This window comes from Mustelus asterias, chromosome 2 (genome assembly GCF_964213995.1).
Source record: "Mustelus asterias chromosome 2, sMusAst1.hap1.1, whole genome shotgun sequence".
Classification (NCBI taxonomy): Eukaryota; Metazoa; Chordata; class Chondrichthyes; order Carcharhiniformes; family Triakidae; genus Mustelus; species Mustelus asterias.
In genome coordinates this window covers 16783742-16800164 of record NC_135802.1, presented here as the reverse complement: position 1 = coordinate 16800164, position 16423 = coordinate 16783742, and the positions used below count along the sequence as shown (strand labels likewise).

Sequence of the window (16423 nt, the reverse complement as noted above, 5' to 3'; positions counted from 1 at the left end):
CCAAAGTCTGTTCACCATCTAAAGGTACAAGTCAGGAGTGTTGGAATGCTTTTCACTTGCCTGGAAGAGTACAGTTCAAGCAAGAAGTTTAACACCACCTGGCACAAAGCATTCTGCTTGATTGGCACCCCATCCATTACCTTAAACATTTACTGCCTTTAACACTGATGCACAGTGGCAACAATGTGTACTGTTCAAAAGATGCACTGCAGCAAAAAGGCTCCTTTGAAAACACCTTCCAAACCTGTGACTTCTACCCTTAGAACGACAAGGGCAGCAGAAACAAAGTTCTCTTCCAAGCCACACACCATCATGACTTGGAACTAAATCATCATTCCTTCACTATTAACAGACCAAATCCTGGAACTGCCTGCCTAACAGCACAGTAGGTTTACCTATTCCATATGTACTACCGTGGTTCAAAAAGGCACCTCACCACCTCCTTCTCAAGGGCAATTAAGTAATAGGCAACAAATGCTGGCTAGCCAGCGACACCCACATCCTGTGAATGAATAATATGAAAACAGAATTAGGGGAGCCCTTGTGAGTTTGTTTCCACCGCATTGTCATGTTGCTACCTTCCTGAGTTATGGTGAAAAACCAGCATACAGTCAGAGGGAATTAATCTAAATGAAATCTTCTTAAAGAAGGAATAGCAGTGAATGTTAAAAGTTTTCAGTTTCTGCATATTTGATTGGGATGAAATAGATCCTAATAGAAACCTGCTAACATAAGTTAATTCAGATACAATTATAGTATAGATTTCAATTAGGTCTGTGAGTTTTTAGTACATGCATTTAGTTTGTACATCTTCTATTGTTCAACTTAAAAATGAGTGTCTCATCCGGATTTGTTTCAGTTTCCTGCATTTTACCAAAATAAATTATGCAATAGTATCGGAATCCATGGCTAGGAAGCGTGTAGGAATTTTTAATCTTACTTATTATTCATATTATTGATAGAACAGCTACATTCAGTGACACTTCGTTTCCCATCTGTTATTAGATTTTAATAGTGATGATGTGTGCTATGTTAGTCTTGAAAAGGCAAGATTGATCAACCATAACATGCAAACTTTTGTTTTGTTCTGAGCAGTTCCAAAGATAATTAAGTTTGAAAGTGAACTTCACAGTACAGTGGCTGTGGAAGGAGAGGATGCTGCCTTTAAATGCAATGTCTCCCATGAAGATGCTGCAATTACTTGGTATAAGAATGGAGTCAAAATTGAACCAAGTGAGAAATATGTCGTATCATGTGAAAGAACGAACCATGGTTTGACCATTAAAAACCTGACACTAAAGGATGCATGTGAAATTTCTGCGCAAGTTGGAAATGTAAAAACATCTGCCAAGCTTCAAGTTCAAGGTGAGAAATCAAAATTATCTTTGTTAGCAAGTATCCTCAGGACAATGCACAGTAGAGCAAAACACCAATTTATTCTAAAAGAATCAATCCTCTAAAAAAATTGGACAGCAGCCTCTTTGACAGTGTGCAAAGGTGGTTGGCTATTTCCCTTCAGTCATTAATGCTATTTCAAAGAAAAGTTAATGACTGATACTGATTCCTGCAGAAGCAGTTGGGTCACTTAAGTAGCTCAATTGAGTTCAGGGCAGACAGGGATTTTTAAAAATTTCTTTCTTTGGATATATAGAACATAGAGGTCAGTGAGGTCTCTGCATGGAGGTCAGTGACCAGTGGAGTGCCCCAGGGATCTGTTCTGGGACCCTTGCTGTTTGTCATTTTCATAAATGACCTGGATGAGGAAGTGGAGGGATGGGTTGGTAAGTTTGCTGACGACACCAAGGTAGGTGGTGTTGTGGATAGTTTGGAGGGATGTCAGAAGTTGCAGCGAGACATAGATAGAATGCAAGACTGGGCGGAGAAGTGGCAGATGGACTTCAACCCGGATAAGTGTGTAGTGATCCATTTTGGCAGATCCAATGGGATGAAGCAGCAGTATAATATGAAGGGTACCATTCTTAGCAGTGTAGAGGATCAGAAGGACCTTGGGGTCCGGGTCCATAGGACTCTTAAATCGGCCTAGCAGGTGGAGGATGCGGTCAAGAAGGCGTACGGCGTACTAGCCTTCATTAATCGAGGGATTGAGTTTAGGAGTCGGGAGATAATGCTGCAGCTTTATAGGACCCTGGTTAGACCCCACTTGGAGTACTGCGCGCAGTTCTGGTCACCTCATTACAGGAAAGATGTGGAAGCCATTGAAAGGGTGCAGAGGAGATTTACAAGGATGTTGCCTGGATTGGGGGGCATGCCTTATGAGGATAGGTTGAGGGAGCTTGGTCTCTTCTCCCTGGAGAGACGAAGGATGAGAGGTGACCTGATAGAGGTTTACAAGATGTTGAGAGGTCTGGATAGGGTAGACTCTCAGAGGCTATTTCCAAGGGCTGAAATGGTTGCTACGAGAGGACACAGGTTTAAGGTGCTGGGGGGTAGGTACAGAGGAGATGTCAGGGGTAAGTTTTTCACTCAGAGGGTGGTGGGTGAGTGGAATCGGCTGACGTCGGTGGTGGTGGAGGCAAACTCGTTGGGGTCTTTTAAGAGACTTCTGGATGAGTACATGGGATTTAATGGGATTGAGGGCTATAGATAGTCCTAGAGGTAGGGATATGATCGGCGCAACTTGTGGGCCGAAGGGCCTGTTTGTGCTGTGGCTTTCTATGTTCTATATGTTCTATAGACCATAGAACATTACAGCGCAGTATAGGCCCTTCGGCCCTTGATGTTGCGCCGACCAGTGAAACCAATCTAAAGCCCATCTAACCTACACTATTCCAATATCATCCATATGTTTATGCAAAGGCCTTTTGAATGCCCTTAATGTTGGTGAGTCCACTACTGCTGCAGGCAGGGCATTCCACGCCCTTACTACTCTCTGAGTAAAGAACCTACCTCTGACATCTATCCTATATCTATCACCCCTCAATTTAAAGCTATGTCCCCTCGTGCTAGCTATCACCACCCAAGGAAAAAGGCTCTCACTATCCACTCTATCTAATCCTCTGATCATCTTGTATGCCTCTATTAAGTCACCTCTTAACCTTCTCTCTAACGAAAACAACCTCAAGTCCCTCAGCCTTTCCTTATAAGACCTTCCCACCATACCAGGCAACATCCTAGTAAATCTCCTCTGCACCCTTTCCAATGCTTCCACATCCTTCCTATAATGTGGTGACCAGAACTGTACACAATACTCCAAGTGCGGCCGCACCAGAGTTTTGTACAGCTGCAACATGACCTCCTGGCTCCGAAACTCAATCCCTCTACCAATAAAAGCTAACACTCCGTACGCCTTCTTAACAACCCTATCAACCTGGGTGCCAACTTTCAGAGATCTATGCACATGGACACCGAAATCTCTCTGTTCATCCACACTACCAAGTATCTTACCATTAGCCCAGTACTCTGTAATCCTGTTACTCCTTCCAAAGTGAATCACCTCACACTTTTCCGCATTGAATTCCATTTGCCACCTCTCAGCCCAGCACTGCAGCTTATTTATGTCCCTCTGTAACCTGCAACAACCTTCCGCACTGTCCACAACTCCACCGACTTTAGTGTCATCTGCAAATTTACTAACCCATCCTTCTACGCCTTCGTCCAGGTCATTTATAAAAATGACTAACAGCAGTGGCCCCAAAACAGATGCTTGCGGTACACCACTAGTAACTGAACTCCAGGATGAATATGTCCCATCAACCACCACCCTCTGTCTTCTTACAGCTCGCCATTTTCTGATCCAAACTGCTAAATCACCCTCAATCCCATGCCTCTGTATCTTCTGCAATAGCTTAGCATGGGGAACCTTATCAAACGCTTTACTGAAATCCATATACACCACATCAACTGCTTTACCCTCATCCACCTCTTTGGTCACCTTCTCAAAGAACTCAATAAGATTTGTGAGGCACGGCCTACCCTTCACAAAACCGTGTTGACTATCCCTAATCAAATTATTTCTTTCGCGATGATTATAAATCCTATCTCTTATAATCCTTTCCAAAACTTTGCCCACAACAGAAGTAAGGCTCACTGGTCTATAATTACCAGGGTTGTCTCTACTCCCCTTCTTGAACAAGGGGACAACATTTGCTATCCTCCAGTCTTCTGGCACTATTCCTGTAGACAATGATGACATAAAGATCAAAGCCAAAGGCTCTGCAATCTCCTCCCTAGCCTCCCAGAGAATCCTGGGATAAATCCCATCCGGCCCAGGGGACTTGTCTATTTTCACACTTTCCAGAATTGCTAACATCTCCTCCTTATTAACCTCAAAAATATGGGGATTGCTGGAAAGGCCAGCATTTGTTGTCCATCTCTAACTCTCCTTGAACTGAGTGGCTTGCTCTGGGCAGTTAAGAGTCAACTACATATGGGCAGCACAGTGATTTGCAATGCTGCCTCACAGTGCCAGGGACCCGGGTTTAATTCTGGCCTTAGGTGACTGTGTGGAATTTGCGCATTCTTCCCATGTCTGCATAGGTTTTCTCCATGTGCTCCGATTTCCTCCCACAGACCAAAGATGTGCAGATTATGTGGATTGGTCAATGCAAAATTTCCCCATGGTGTCCCAAGATGTATAGGTTAGGGGGATTAGCAGGGTAAATATGCAGGGTTACGGGGATAGAGCCTGAGTAGAATCTGTCAGATAGTCGGTGCAGACTCAATAGGCCAAATGGCCTCTTTCTGCGCTGTAGGAATTCTATAATTCTATCATTCTACATTACCACGGGTCTGGTTGCACATGTAGGCCAGACCAGGTAAAGATAGCAGAGTTCCTTTCCTAAAGGGACATTGGTGAACCAGATAGGGTTGTTTTATGATAAACGATGATAGTTTCTTGTTCACCATTACTGAGACTAGTTTTTAATCCCAGATTTTATCAATTAAATTTAAGTCTACCAGATGCTGTTGTGGGATTTGAATCTGTGTTCTCTGCACATTAGCCTGGGCAGTTGGATTACTTGCATAGTGACATTACCACTATGCTACTTTCTCTTTCTCATCTGTGGTTTTTGCCTCCTTACTTACCACTAGCAAAATGGCCTGGCCTGGCAGCAGCATACCAAACACCTTCCCATGCCATTTTGTCAGTCTTGCCATCTCTGACCCGTCCTCAAAGGGCCCTGAAAATCCAAGCTGTTGGCGATGTAACATTGATGACTGAAGTTAAAAATACAGATTCTTGCCCTTATTTGTTTATCCTTTTAGCCTTGCAGCTTATATCTTAGCCCTTTGGTTTTCAATCAAATTCAGATATTTCCAAAAATGTTTTTACAAAGTCATAGTAGAAAATAACCACATCCCCTTCAATAGTAAAGTCAAGATGTTTAGTGCTGTCAGGGCCAGTGGGTAAGGTGGCGATTTTTCCACTGGTACAGCACTTTGTTTTTTTTCTGGAGAATTACACCTATAGGCTATGATTCTCCCAAAAGTGCTGAATTGGCAAGAAAACTGTTGTAAATCCTGACTGTTCTGTCAGTTCAACTTCCTACCTGAATCTCCGCATTCTGTGCACTAAAGAACTCCCAGTCGGGAATCTCATTAAAAACCCAGGGGACCGGAGCCTATTCGCGCCAGAGTTTGATAGTTCTGGAGCTCTGCGCATGTACAGTTGTCCCAAACTGTCAACCTCCCATTTGCTGGCCAGCCTGGGACCCCCACAGTGCTGGTCCTCCAGCGCCCCCCTCACGGCTCGATCGTGGCCCTCACAACAATTCCTAGGCCAGCCCTGACCCCCTCCGCCCCGGAGCGTCTTGATGCCCAGCCTCACCCCCCAGCAGTGGTGATTCCCCCACTCCCTCATCCCGGCAGACCTCCCCTGCCTGGTCAGACACCCCCCCCCCCCCCCAATGCAGAGTGGCAGCGGGATCCCCCACCCCCATCAACTGCACCTAGGCCCTGCCCACAGTAGACCCTGCCCCTTGGCACTGCCCAATGCCTGCTGGGCAGTGCCAATGTGCCCTGGACATGGGCACTTTGCTCCTTGGGCATTGCCAGGGGCACAGGCTGGCACTGCCAGGGTGCTCATGCCCAGGGGGCACCACCCACCCCCCCCCGCCGCCGCCTGACCCTCTTGGGGGCTCCGATTGCCCCCCTTCATTCCGGCGGGGTCTCCCGCTAGTTCCCCAAACGTGGGGAGCTAGTCTGAGCCCTGCCAGAATGAAGTACTCCTGGCGGGGTGAGAGATTCAATCGGGACCTGAAAGGTCCCGATAATGAACAAATGTACATATTTAAAATACATGCAGAAAAGATTTAAATGACTTATCTGCCTCCCCGCCAGTTTCCAGCGTGGTCTGGCCGGCAACTGTTCGCCGGCTCTGGGAGACGCACATGCGTTCCCAGCGCATGCGCAAATCCCTGTTCAAGGCCGCAGACATGCGTCTCCCACCGCGACCCAACAGAAAAGTTGCGGGTCGCAATGGGAGAATCGCGGCAATAGTTTCCAACATCAGATGCGCTTCTGTGATTAGACATTTGCTAAATAATCCAACATGCTAACAATCACGCTGAAAGCCAATTTAAAATTGTCAGACAGAATTGCAATGTGGTGCATTTGCATGCACTGGAAGCTCCATATATTGATACACAGGGTCTTGTTCTTTGCAGATAGAAAGAATATATGTACACATTGTGCTTGTTTCAACAAAACAGTTGATAGCCATTCATTGGTTCCTTCCTCAGGGCAATGTCTTTACCAATCAGTCAAGCTACCTGGTTTAAATTTTCAAACAGTGCTTGGCAGTTCATTGTCAGTCACCATTAACGTGTGCATTCTCCATGGCAATGCCTTGATCAATCAGAGTCCGTTTGGCAATGTGCCAATCAACACTCTCTTCTCAAACAATATAAAGTTGTTTCTTCTGACAATGGCATCCTTGCTACTGTTCTGATGAGTGCAAGATGAAAAGCTTTGACAAAACGACTTTTTTCAGCAATGTTCAAGTTCTATGCTACTAATTACAATAATGTTAATTTCTATTGACATTACAGAAGCTCCAGCTCTGTTGAAAAAGAAATTGGAGAACATAACAGTTGAAGAAAAAGAGACAGCTATTTTGGAAGTCGAATTCTCAAAACCCTGTGGTGAAGTTAAATGGATGAAAAATAATATCATCATTCAGCCTGATGGAAAAATAGATATTAAGGTTGATGGAAATAAGCAGATCCTTACCATTAAAAATGTGAACTTTGCTGACCGTGGAAATTACTCCTGTGAAACACTTCATGAAAAGACAAAAGCCAAATTAAATGTGGAAAGTAAGTATTATACTTCATACTATAGCTGCCTTTCTACTTATAATAGAATGGTTTTGGCTGTGATGTGTTAAGCATCAGCTATTGTGGCTCAGGAGCCCCACGCTGGCAAGGCAGCCTCTGCTACATTTGCAACAACCCACTTTCTATGCCTTTTAGCTTTGACAAAGGGTCATCTGGACTCAAAACGTCAGCTCTTTCCTCTCCTTACAGATGCTGCCAGACCTGCTGCGATTTTCGAGCATTTTCTCTTTGGTTTCAGATTCCAACATCCGCAGTAATTTGCTTTTACCTGCTACATTTGTTACAGGAGAAGACAGTGGGTTGAGAAGGTGCATGATTTGCTGGCCTGGTTTTCTAGGCTCTCTCCTTGGCCAACTAAGCTTTACATTTCTTTGCACAAGTCTAGAGTTAGTAAATTGGATTTTCCATCATAATTCTCTTTTGGAGGAAAATTGATAGGAATGCCTACCATTGAATTCTCATATATTTTTATTATTCATTCGTGGGATGTGGGCATCGCTGGCAGGGCCAGCATTTGTTGCCCATCCCTAGGCACTTGCTAATCAACCACATTGCTGTGGCACTGGAGTCACATGTAAGCCAGACTAAGTAAGAATGGCAGATTTCCTTCCCTAAAAGACATTAGTGAACCAGAAGGGTTTTTACAACAATCGACAACAGTTTCATGGTCATCATTAGACTTGTAATTCCAGAATTATTTTTTACTTATTTAATCAAAATTCTACCAGCTGCCATTGTGGGATTCGAACCCAGGTCCCCAGAGCATTACCTGGGTCTCTGGATTACTAATCTAGTGACAATACCACTACACCACTGTCTCCCCAAAAGTATACCTTGAGGTTGTTGCATTACTCTGCTGGAGATCAACTGCCATGTACTTGTTTCAGAATGATGGGGAGGGGAACTGTGTAGTATGAGGATCTGGAACATATAGGGCCCGATTTTACCATCGGGTTGCACCCATTTTCGGGCGCGAAAACTTGGTAAAGTCGGGTGTAAGGTGAGTAGCGCGATCCGCACCTGCCTCCATGCTGGTTCCCCTTTTACCAAGGCCCAAAATTAGCCGCGATTGGGACTGCACCTGAAATGGGCGCAACATTCGCCCATCCAGAATGGGCCCGAAACAGACATATTCCATAGAAGTCTGATTCAGGCGCTCCAGTTAGTGAGGAGGTAGGTGCCTAGTGTCCGATGGCTCTCTGCTTGAGATCAGTTGGGTGGCGGGGGGGAAAGTGCGTCTGCTGTCACTATGCTTGAGATCAGTGGGGGGGGGAAAGGGAGGTCCGCTGCCACTCTGCCTGAGATTAGTGGGGGGAAAGGGGGGAGGGGCCCGTGATCAGTCTGGGTGGCAGGGGGTGGGGGGATATGGGGGTCAGTAATGTTGTGGGCGTGGGGCAATGTCTGTGGGGGCCAAGGGGAGACATTTTCCACCCCGGGAGGGAGGTGGCAGGGGAGCAGCATTTTATCATATTTTTTCTGCGCATGCGCAGTTGAAGGTGCCAATCGGAATTGCAGGGTTTCAGGTGTATTAAGCCCCTCCCATAGGTTTGTGCAGCGTGATTCGGACTAGCTGATATTTTTGCAGGCAGAGTGTGTATGGGGGCGCCTCAGTACGGGTCTAAAAGTCAGATCTGAAACACTTCCAGTTTCAAGTCCGCTCAGAATCAAAATGGTAAAATAGGGCCCTTAGAATCAAAATGGTAAAATAGGGCCCATAGTGTTTAGTGTGACTGCCTATAGCACTGCCCACAAAGTGATATAAGAGGAACATAACTCGCACCCAGGGTCAATGTAGTGTTACACAGAGCCACATGCAGACCTAAGCATGGAGACAGCTTCCAGCTTGTATCATTTACTCTATGTTTTTAAACAGTTCCCTAATTAATAATGACTTAAAGTTAACTGGCTAAAGTCATAAAGACTTCACCATACCTATTGATATAAACAATATAGTGGTAGCTTTTAAAAAAAACAGAACCTTGATAAAATGCAGAGACAATCTGAAATGCTGGAAGACTGAAAAGAATTCACCAAAAAATTCTGACCTGAAAAGGAGCCCAGAAGCAGAGACGCAGAGGAAAAATCAACAGGAAATTCCTTTTTGTTTCTGAGTGAACAGTGATGCCAACTTAAAATTCAGACAACTCTTAAAGTAGAGCATATACTTTCAAAGTTTTGAGCATGGGTCAGAATCTCACACTTCCAAGTTAATTCAGACTAATTCATGGCCCTGATCTATCACAAAATTGGAGATTTTGGGGAAAAATTTCTTAAGATACAGCATTGTCTTGGGGTTAAGTAAGAAGAAAAGCAGCTGAACACCCTTCTTTACTCAGTAGCCCAATTCAGGATGACATGATTGCTAGACAGGAAATTATTGATTCATCTGCAAAATTCAAAGTTGTACTAAAATCATTTGACATTTGTTTTAATCTAAGAAGTAATAAAGTACTCAAAAAAGCTAAATTCAGTAAGAGTCCAACAGCCATGCTCACAGCGTGGAAATTCTTGGGTGATAACGACCTCCAGAACAATTGGTCAACAGAACAAGCTTCAGAAGTGAGAAAGTTGGCACTGCACGATTCATGGAAGAGAAGTCTCCTGACTCCCTCAAATAATCTAATTTCCCGACAAAACATTTACCCTCATGCTATTCCAAAGAGTGTGGTTAGAGTGCTGGGAATGAGGATCCCAGTGTCTGGGCTGAAAGCAGCACCTCTAAGCACCTGGCCAAAGCAATGTCATAGCGGTGGGTCATGCTGGGAGGGGTACCGCAAAGCATGTTGCTGATGACACCATGTGGCAGCCACAGAACTGGTGCGACAACTACAATCTCTCCATCAATGTCAGTACAATGAAGGAGATAATCATCGACTTCAGGAAATGTTGTGGAGGAAATGTCCCTGTTTACAACAACGGTGATGAAAAGGAAATGGTCGAGAGCTACAGGTTTCTAGGTGTCCAGATCACCAACAACCTGTCCTGATCCTTCCACACCGACACTATAGTGAAGCAGGCCAACAATGCCTCTACTTTCTCTGGAGGCTAAGTAAATTTGGCATATCCGCTACGACTCTCACCAACTTTTACAGCACCATAGAAAGCATCCTTTCTGGTTGTATCACAGCTTAGTATGGCTCCTACTCTGTTCAAGACAGCAAGAAACTACAAAGAGTTGTGAACATAGCCCAGTCCATCACATAAACCAGCCTTCCATCCATTGACTCTGTCTACACTTTCCGCTGCCTCGGAAAAGCAGCCAGCATAATCAAGGACCCATCGCACTGTGGATATACTCTCTTCCACCTTCTTCCATCAGGAAAAAGATACAAAAGTCTGAGTCACGTACCAACCGACTCAAGAACAGTTTCTTTCCTGCTGCCATCGGACTTTTGAATGGACCTACCTTATATTAAGTTGATCTGATCTTTCTCTACACCCTAACTATGACTTTAATACTACATTCTGCACTCTCTCCTTTCCTTCTCTATGTACGGTATACTTTGCCTGTAAAGCACGCAAGAAACAATACTTTTCACTGTATACTGATACATGTGACAATAATAAATCAAATCAAACAGAATGTAGCCGGGAGATGGTACAATGATGTTTATGCTGCTCCCTGAGCAGAAATTAAAACACTTCCTCTTTAACACAGACATTGTGCCCTCATGGCCAGCCATTTTCCTTGCGAAGTCCAAAATGCATACATACCATGAAGTCCTCAAGGACACATGTCATTTCTAATAAGGAGCACACTTCAGCTTCAGTGGATTGTCACTCTAATCCCATTGCTCCCCTCAACATTATCTAAAGCAACGATGTGCACTTTCCAGAACATGCTTGAAAGCTCTATTGCCTGCAAGAAATCTCCGTTTGGAACTAGCATCAGTGATCTTGGCCAGTGCTCAGGTGAGGGGACACACAGCGCCACATTCATACTTTGTGCCGAGAGACTTGTCCCCGCAATACACACAACTACAGAATGAGAGATGCTCAAGGTTGTACCTTTGAGCGCCAGGACAATAATGTGGCTGAGAGGGGCAGAGCCTCATCATCTTGAGGGCAGCAAAGTGCTCCCACTTATTGCTGAGCTTAGCAGATGTATGCTCTGAAAGTTGAAAATGCAGTTGCCTGACAGCAGCCCATACAAGCTCTGAGTATGGGCTCAAAGCATAAATATCCTGCTGGGAGACAGAGAGTGCATGGAGTTACAAGGTATATGACCCTTCCCTATGAGTAAATACATTTCTCCTTGTAGACTACACTTTCACCTTTCAAGAATGCAGGCGAGATAGGACACAGTCAAGAACAAGTATGACATTGACCATACAAAGCATGTGAATGAGGTTTGTTCCACCAGCACACGTAACATTAAGGTTGAGGCATCAGTGATGTTAAGAATGATCTTGAAAAGTGCCACATACTGGTGATATGGAAGCACACTACATAGAGGCCCATGATGGCCACATCTGTGATAAGCAGCGGGAAGGACCATGGTATTACACCTGATTGACAGCAACACAGCTCATGAAGAGATGTGAAATGGGTGGAATTCTGTTTGCATTTGTGAACATTATATATATGTTGTGAACACCTGTACCACCGTCTGTGGTACTCCTTGATTTTTCTACCTTTCCTAACTCAACCATTAGGCCTAGATGCATTTGCAGCATTCACAGTGGACGAGAAGGCAGCCTGCTGGCTGTTACACCCTGTTGTCTGTGATGACCTTGGCAGGCGTCCTCTGGAGATCTGGGACTTGGCGGGCTCTGGCCTACTTTAGGTCTCCTGTTATGGAACTGAGGGTGTTGGTGGTCACAGGAAGAGGGCATTGGGATCGGCTGGACACTCCTGGAGTCACCTGGATAGATGACTGAGGGATGTTTATCTGTTAGTCCTTGTCCCTATGGGTGCCGAAGAGCCCCTCGCTGACTCTTGAGGAGAAGGGGCAGCTGGAGTGGGATTGAGGTGACTGCAATGGAATGTAGCTCCTACATCAATGCAGGGCTGATATTCAGGACCAAGGTTTCCATGGCGGCTGCCAGCTTTCCAGTGTTGACCTATGTGTATTGGCATACTGGCACTGTCACATCAGATTGAAGGTGGAAAGACTCCTACATCGTCTGTTGCATTCTGAAGAATGTACCTGACATTCCTTCCTGATTTTCCCATGATTGTCACTGCAGCTCCATCAACTGATCTGGACCAAGTCCAGAGGTTCATCATCTGATTCGGACTTAGCAGAATTCTGGCCTCCAGCAGTCCTCTGAGAGCTGATGACCATGGATGTTCCTGTCTCCGCCTGCTGTGGACCAGATTTTGTGCTGTCTTCATCAGATTGTGATTCCAAGCCTGCTCTAGAACTCGGTCCCACCGAGGTCTGCGTCACTGTACTGGTAGAGGATTTGGGTGAGCGTTGTAACGGAACTTCTACTGTGGTGTCCTCAGGATCCTCATATCCTCACCTGAAGTGTCGTTGGGGCCTGAGCTAAGGACATGGCTGGTTGAGGCTATTGGATGCTATTCAGAAATTCCTGTGATAGAAAGTAAAGATAATTACTGTAAGGCAGGTAACTAAAACAGGACAATGCATGCAGAATATGACTGTTTGAGGGAGGAACTGGTGCTGGATCTTCATGTAGCTTTTTGCTGCCGCGCTCAGTGTCACCACAGGATTGATCCATGTCCTTTTCTGGCTTAGTTTTTGAACTGAGAGAGAACCTTGCTTTCTGTCACTTCATCCCCAGCCTGCAATTGTGCATGGGCCTGTCCAATATAAAGACAGATGGAGAGAAGGTGAACATGACAAATGACAAGGATACCTGGCATGTGTGGGTTCTGAGTGGACCCTTCAAACAGAACACAGAGATCTGAGCATGGCACCCTCTGCTGCTATCTGCTGGCTTTCAGTGAGCTTAGGCCCCACTCCTTCCCCCTGCTCGCGGGAACGGATCTTGCATGAATTTTTTCACTGAGTGAGGTAAGATTCCGCGCCCAAAAAACAGCGCGATTCTCTCATTTTCACGCTTGTTTGGCACTTAGAATTTTTTTTGTTAAGATTGCCCTATGGAAATAGGGCAATCTTAACAAAATAGGGTGGCACGGTAGCACAGTAGTTAGCACTGCTGCTTCACAGCTCCAGGGACCTGGGTTCGATTCCCGGTTTGGGTCACTGTCTGTGTGGAGTTTGCACATTCTCCTCGTGTCTGCGTGGGTTTCCTCTGGATGCTCTGGTTTCCTCCCACAGTCCAAAGATGTGCGGGTTAGGTTGATTGGCCATGCTAAAATTGCCCCTTAGTGTCCTGAGATGCATAAGGAAATGTGTAGGGATATGGGGGTACGCCCTGGGTGGGATGGTGGTCGGTGCAGACTTGATGGGCTGAATGGCCTCTTTCTGCACTGTAGGGTTTCTATGATTCTATGAAATCCTAAAGTGTGAGCTGAAAATCCTGGACTGGATTTGCTATTAAAAGTGGACCAGAAACTCTGTTTAAGTGTCATTTGGAAAACCTGGACTACGTTTTGAAACAGCTAACGGAAAGCATTGAGAGAAGATTTTAAAGTGTACTTTTGGGTGTGGTATTTAGGAACTTTTATGTGACAGTCATCGGGGGGACTCTGAGGAGAAAACCACAGACCACAATTTAATAGGGACTTAATTGTGTGCTTAATAGGGACTTTGTGTTATTGGGACCATTGTAGCTTAAGATGTACTTTGTAATCTATGTTAATCTTAAAATTTTGTGTACACCTTGTTAAACTAAAGGGGGAGTAAAACATTATATGAAAATCCATCTTTTCATGTTTAATAAATGTTTTATTCTTGTTAAAACTAATTAGCAGTCCCATGACTATGTTCCTCCATGTTTTATATTTTAAAAAGTCTTTTGAGCTTGGATTCCATTCTGGAATCTTCCCTTCCAGTTATAACATCAGCTGGGATCGTAATAATGCTCAGTGATACCCGAACTACAGTATCAAACTAATCATACTAAGGTATCAAACTAATTATAGTCATAAATATGTGGGGTCCTAGTACCTAAACTTCAATATCGATAAATTAAGCTTTCTTCCTTTATGCCTTCTTAATTTTTACCACTTTTAACTCCTTTTATTTATAATATTTTATAGATCACCAATTTATTATTCAGAACATTGATCACAATTCTTTTTTGAAATAGTGAGAAAAATTAAACTGATCAAAGGGTTGGAGGAAATGAAAGTGCACGAGAAAGAAACTTGTACTTTTGAAATTGAGCTGTCCCATGAAGATGTGGAAACAACCTGGTCGAAGGACAGTATTAGAATGAAACCTGGAGCCAACTGCAGGATTACCACACTGGGCAAAAAGCATGCCATGACATTATCCAATTTGAAGATTGAAGATTCAGGGCTGATTAGTTTCAAAGCTGAAGACATACGCACATCTGGAAGACTCATCGTAACAGGTAAACATTGTGTTAAAGGGAAGAAAAGTCCTGCGGTTTATTATGGGCCACAGAATACTTTTATAAAAGGGAATAATCCCATTAAATATCTTCAATTTTTAAAAAAATGTTAATTTTATTGCTGTCAGGGTGGTCCTAGAGGGCCTCCTTACTAGGAGGCCGATGTACCTAGTTTGTAGTTTTAATTTAGAGCCAGCCTTGGACCATTTTGAAATTGTATCCCTGTTTCTAGTGGAACTGCTACAGTGTGAATGGGATTCTTCCCATAATTCACATCACTGGGTTAACTTAGCAGCAGAGAAAACAATCCTGATGGCATCTATTCAAACAATAAAAGTGATGTTTTAAAAACAGAGAAATGCAGAAATGTAACTTCCAATTTTCTTCCAAGAGTTCGGTAAAAAATTATTTCCCTTACATTTTCTTCTAATTAAGCTGGATATTAAAGGAGATTAGTTATTTAGCTGGTATGTTCCTGCGCTCCTAGACACTGTTCAGTGCATGGTGTGAAGAAACCTAAAGAATATGAAAAATGTTTATTTACAGCATCTCAAAACATTAATTTGCCTTTTTGTTAGAATTTTATAAGTTTCTGTGAGATCCCCTCTCACTCTTCTAAACTCCAGTGACTATAATGCTAAGCGACTTAGCCTCTCCTCATATGACAGACCTGCCATCCCACGAATCAGCCTGGTAAACCTTCGCTGTACTCCCTCTATAGCAAGGACATCCTTCCTCAGATAAGGACACCAAAACTGCACACAATACGCCAGGTGTGGCCTCACCCAATGCCCTATACAATTGCAGCAAAACATCCCTATCCCTATACTCAAATCCCCTCGCTATAAAGGCCAACATACCATTTGCCTTCTTTACTGCCTGCTGTACCTGCACGCTTACGTTCAGCGCCTGATGCACGAGGACTCCAAGGGCTCGTTGAGTATCCACCTCTCTCAATTTACAAGATGCATGAATCCATTTATTTTCAGTGGGTTAAAGTATTTAATAAAACACCAGACAAAGGAATTGCAGACATAAGTATTAAACTTTCACAGATCAGTGCACGAGTGTTCAGATGAGAGTTTGATACATAAGAAAAAAAATTTCATGAAAATTTCTTTGGTATACACAACTTGATTGTTTTATCACAACACAACTTTATAAATACTGCAACCAATGGGATCACATTAAACAACATTATCAGGTATACATAAATTGTATTTCACTTCTATCCTGGTACTTACTGATATCTCTGAAGTGTCTTCTTGCAGTGGTAAGTGATTAAGCTATGCTTTCTGCACTTTTTAATAATACCTTAATCCTTTGATGGCTGTAGCTAATTAATCAATAATGCCTTTGTCACACTTAAGTGAACTGTGTTTAAATTTATCAAATAGCAAGGCAAGGAGAGATTCCTACTAAAAACGTATCTTACAGTAAAACTACAACTGCAGATTTGATAAGTATTAGAGATTAACATAGAAACATAGAAAAACTACAGCACAATACAGGCCCTTCAGCCCACAAAGTTGTGCCGAACATGTCCCTACCTTAGCGATTACTAGACTTACCTGTAACCCTCTATCTTACTAAGTTCCACGTACTTATCTAAAAGTCTCTTAAAAGACCCTATCGAATCCGCTTCCACCACTGTTGCCGGCAGCCCATTTCACG

General features: G+C 43.9%; 1 protein-coding gene across 29 annotated transcripts in view; it reads left to right on the top strand.

Moving 5' to 3' along the window:
- obscnb (obscurin, cytoskeletal calmodulin and titin-interacting RhoGEF b) overlaps positions 1-16423 on the top strand; it is a 614792-nt gene that overhangs the window by 90568 nt on the left and 507801 nt on the right. For all 29 annotated transcript variants that reach the window (XM_078231785.1, XM_078231777.1, XM_078231827.1 and 26 more), the window contains 3 exons: positions 1096-1365; positions 7011-7277; positions 14483-14749. In XM_078231785.1, the coding sequence (XP_078087911.1) occupies positions 1096-1365; positions 7011-7277; positions 14483-14749 (804 nt within the window). The remainder of the gene's footprint in view (positions 1-1095; positions 1366-7010; positions 7278-14482; positions 14750-16423) is intronic.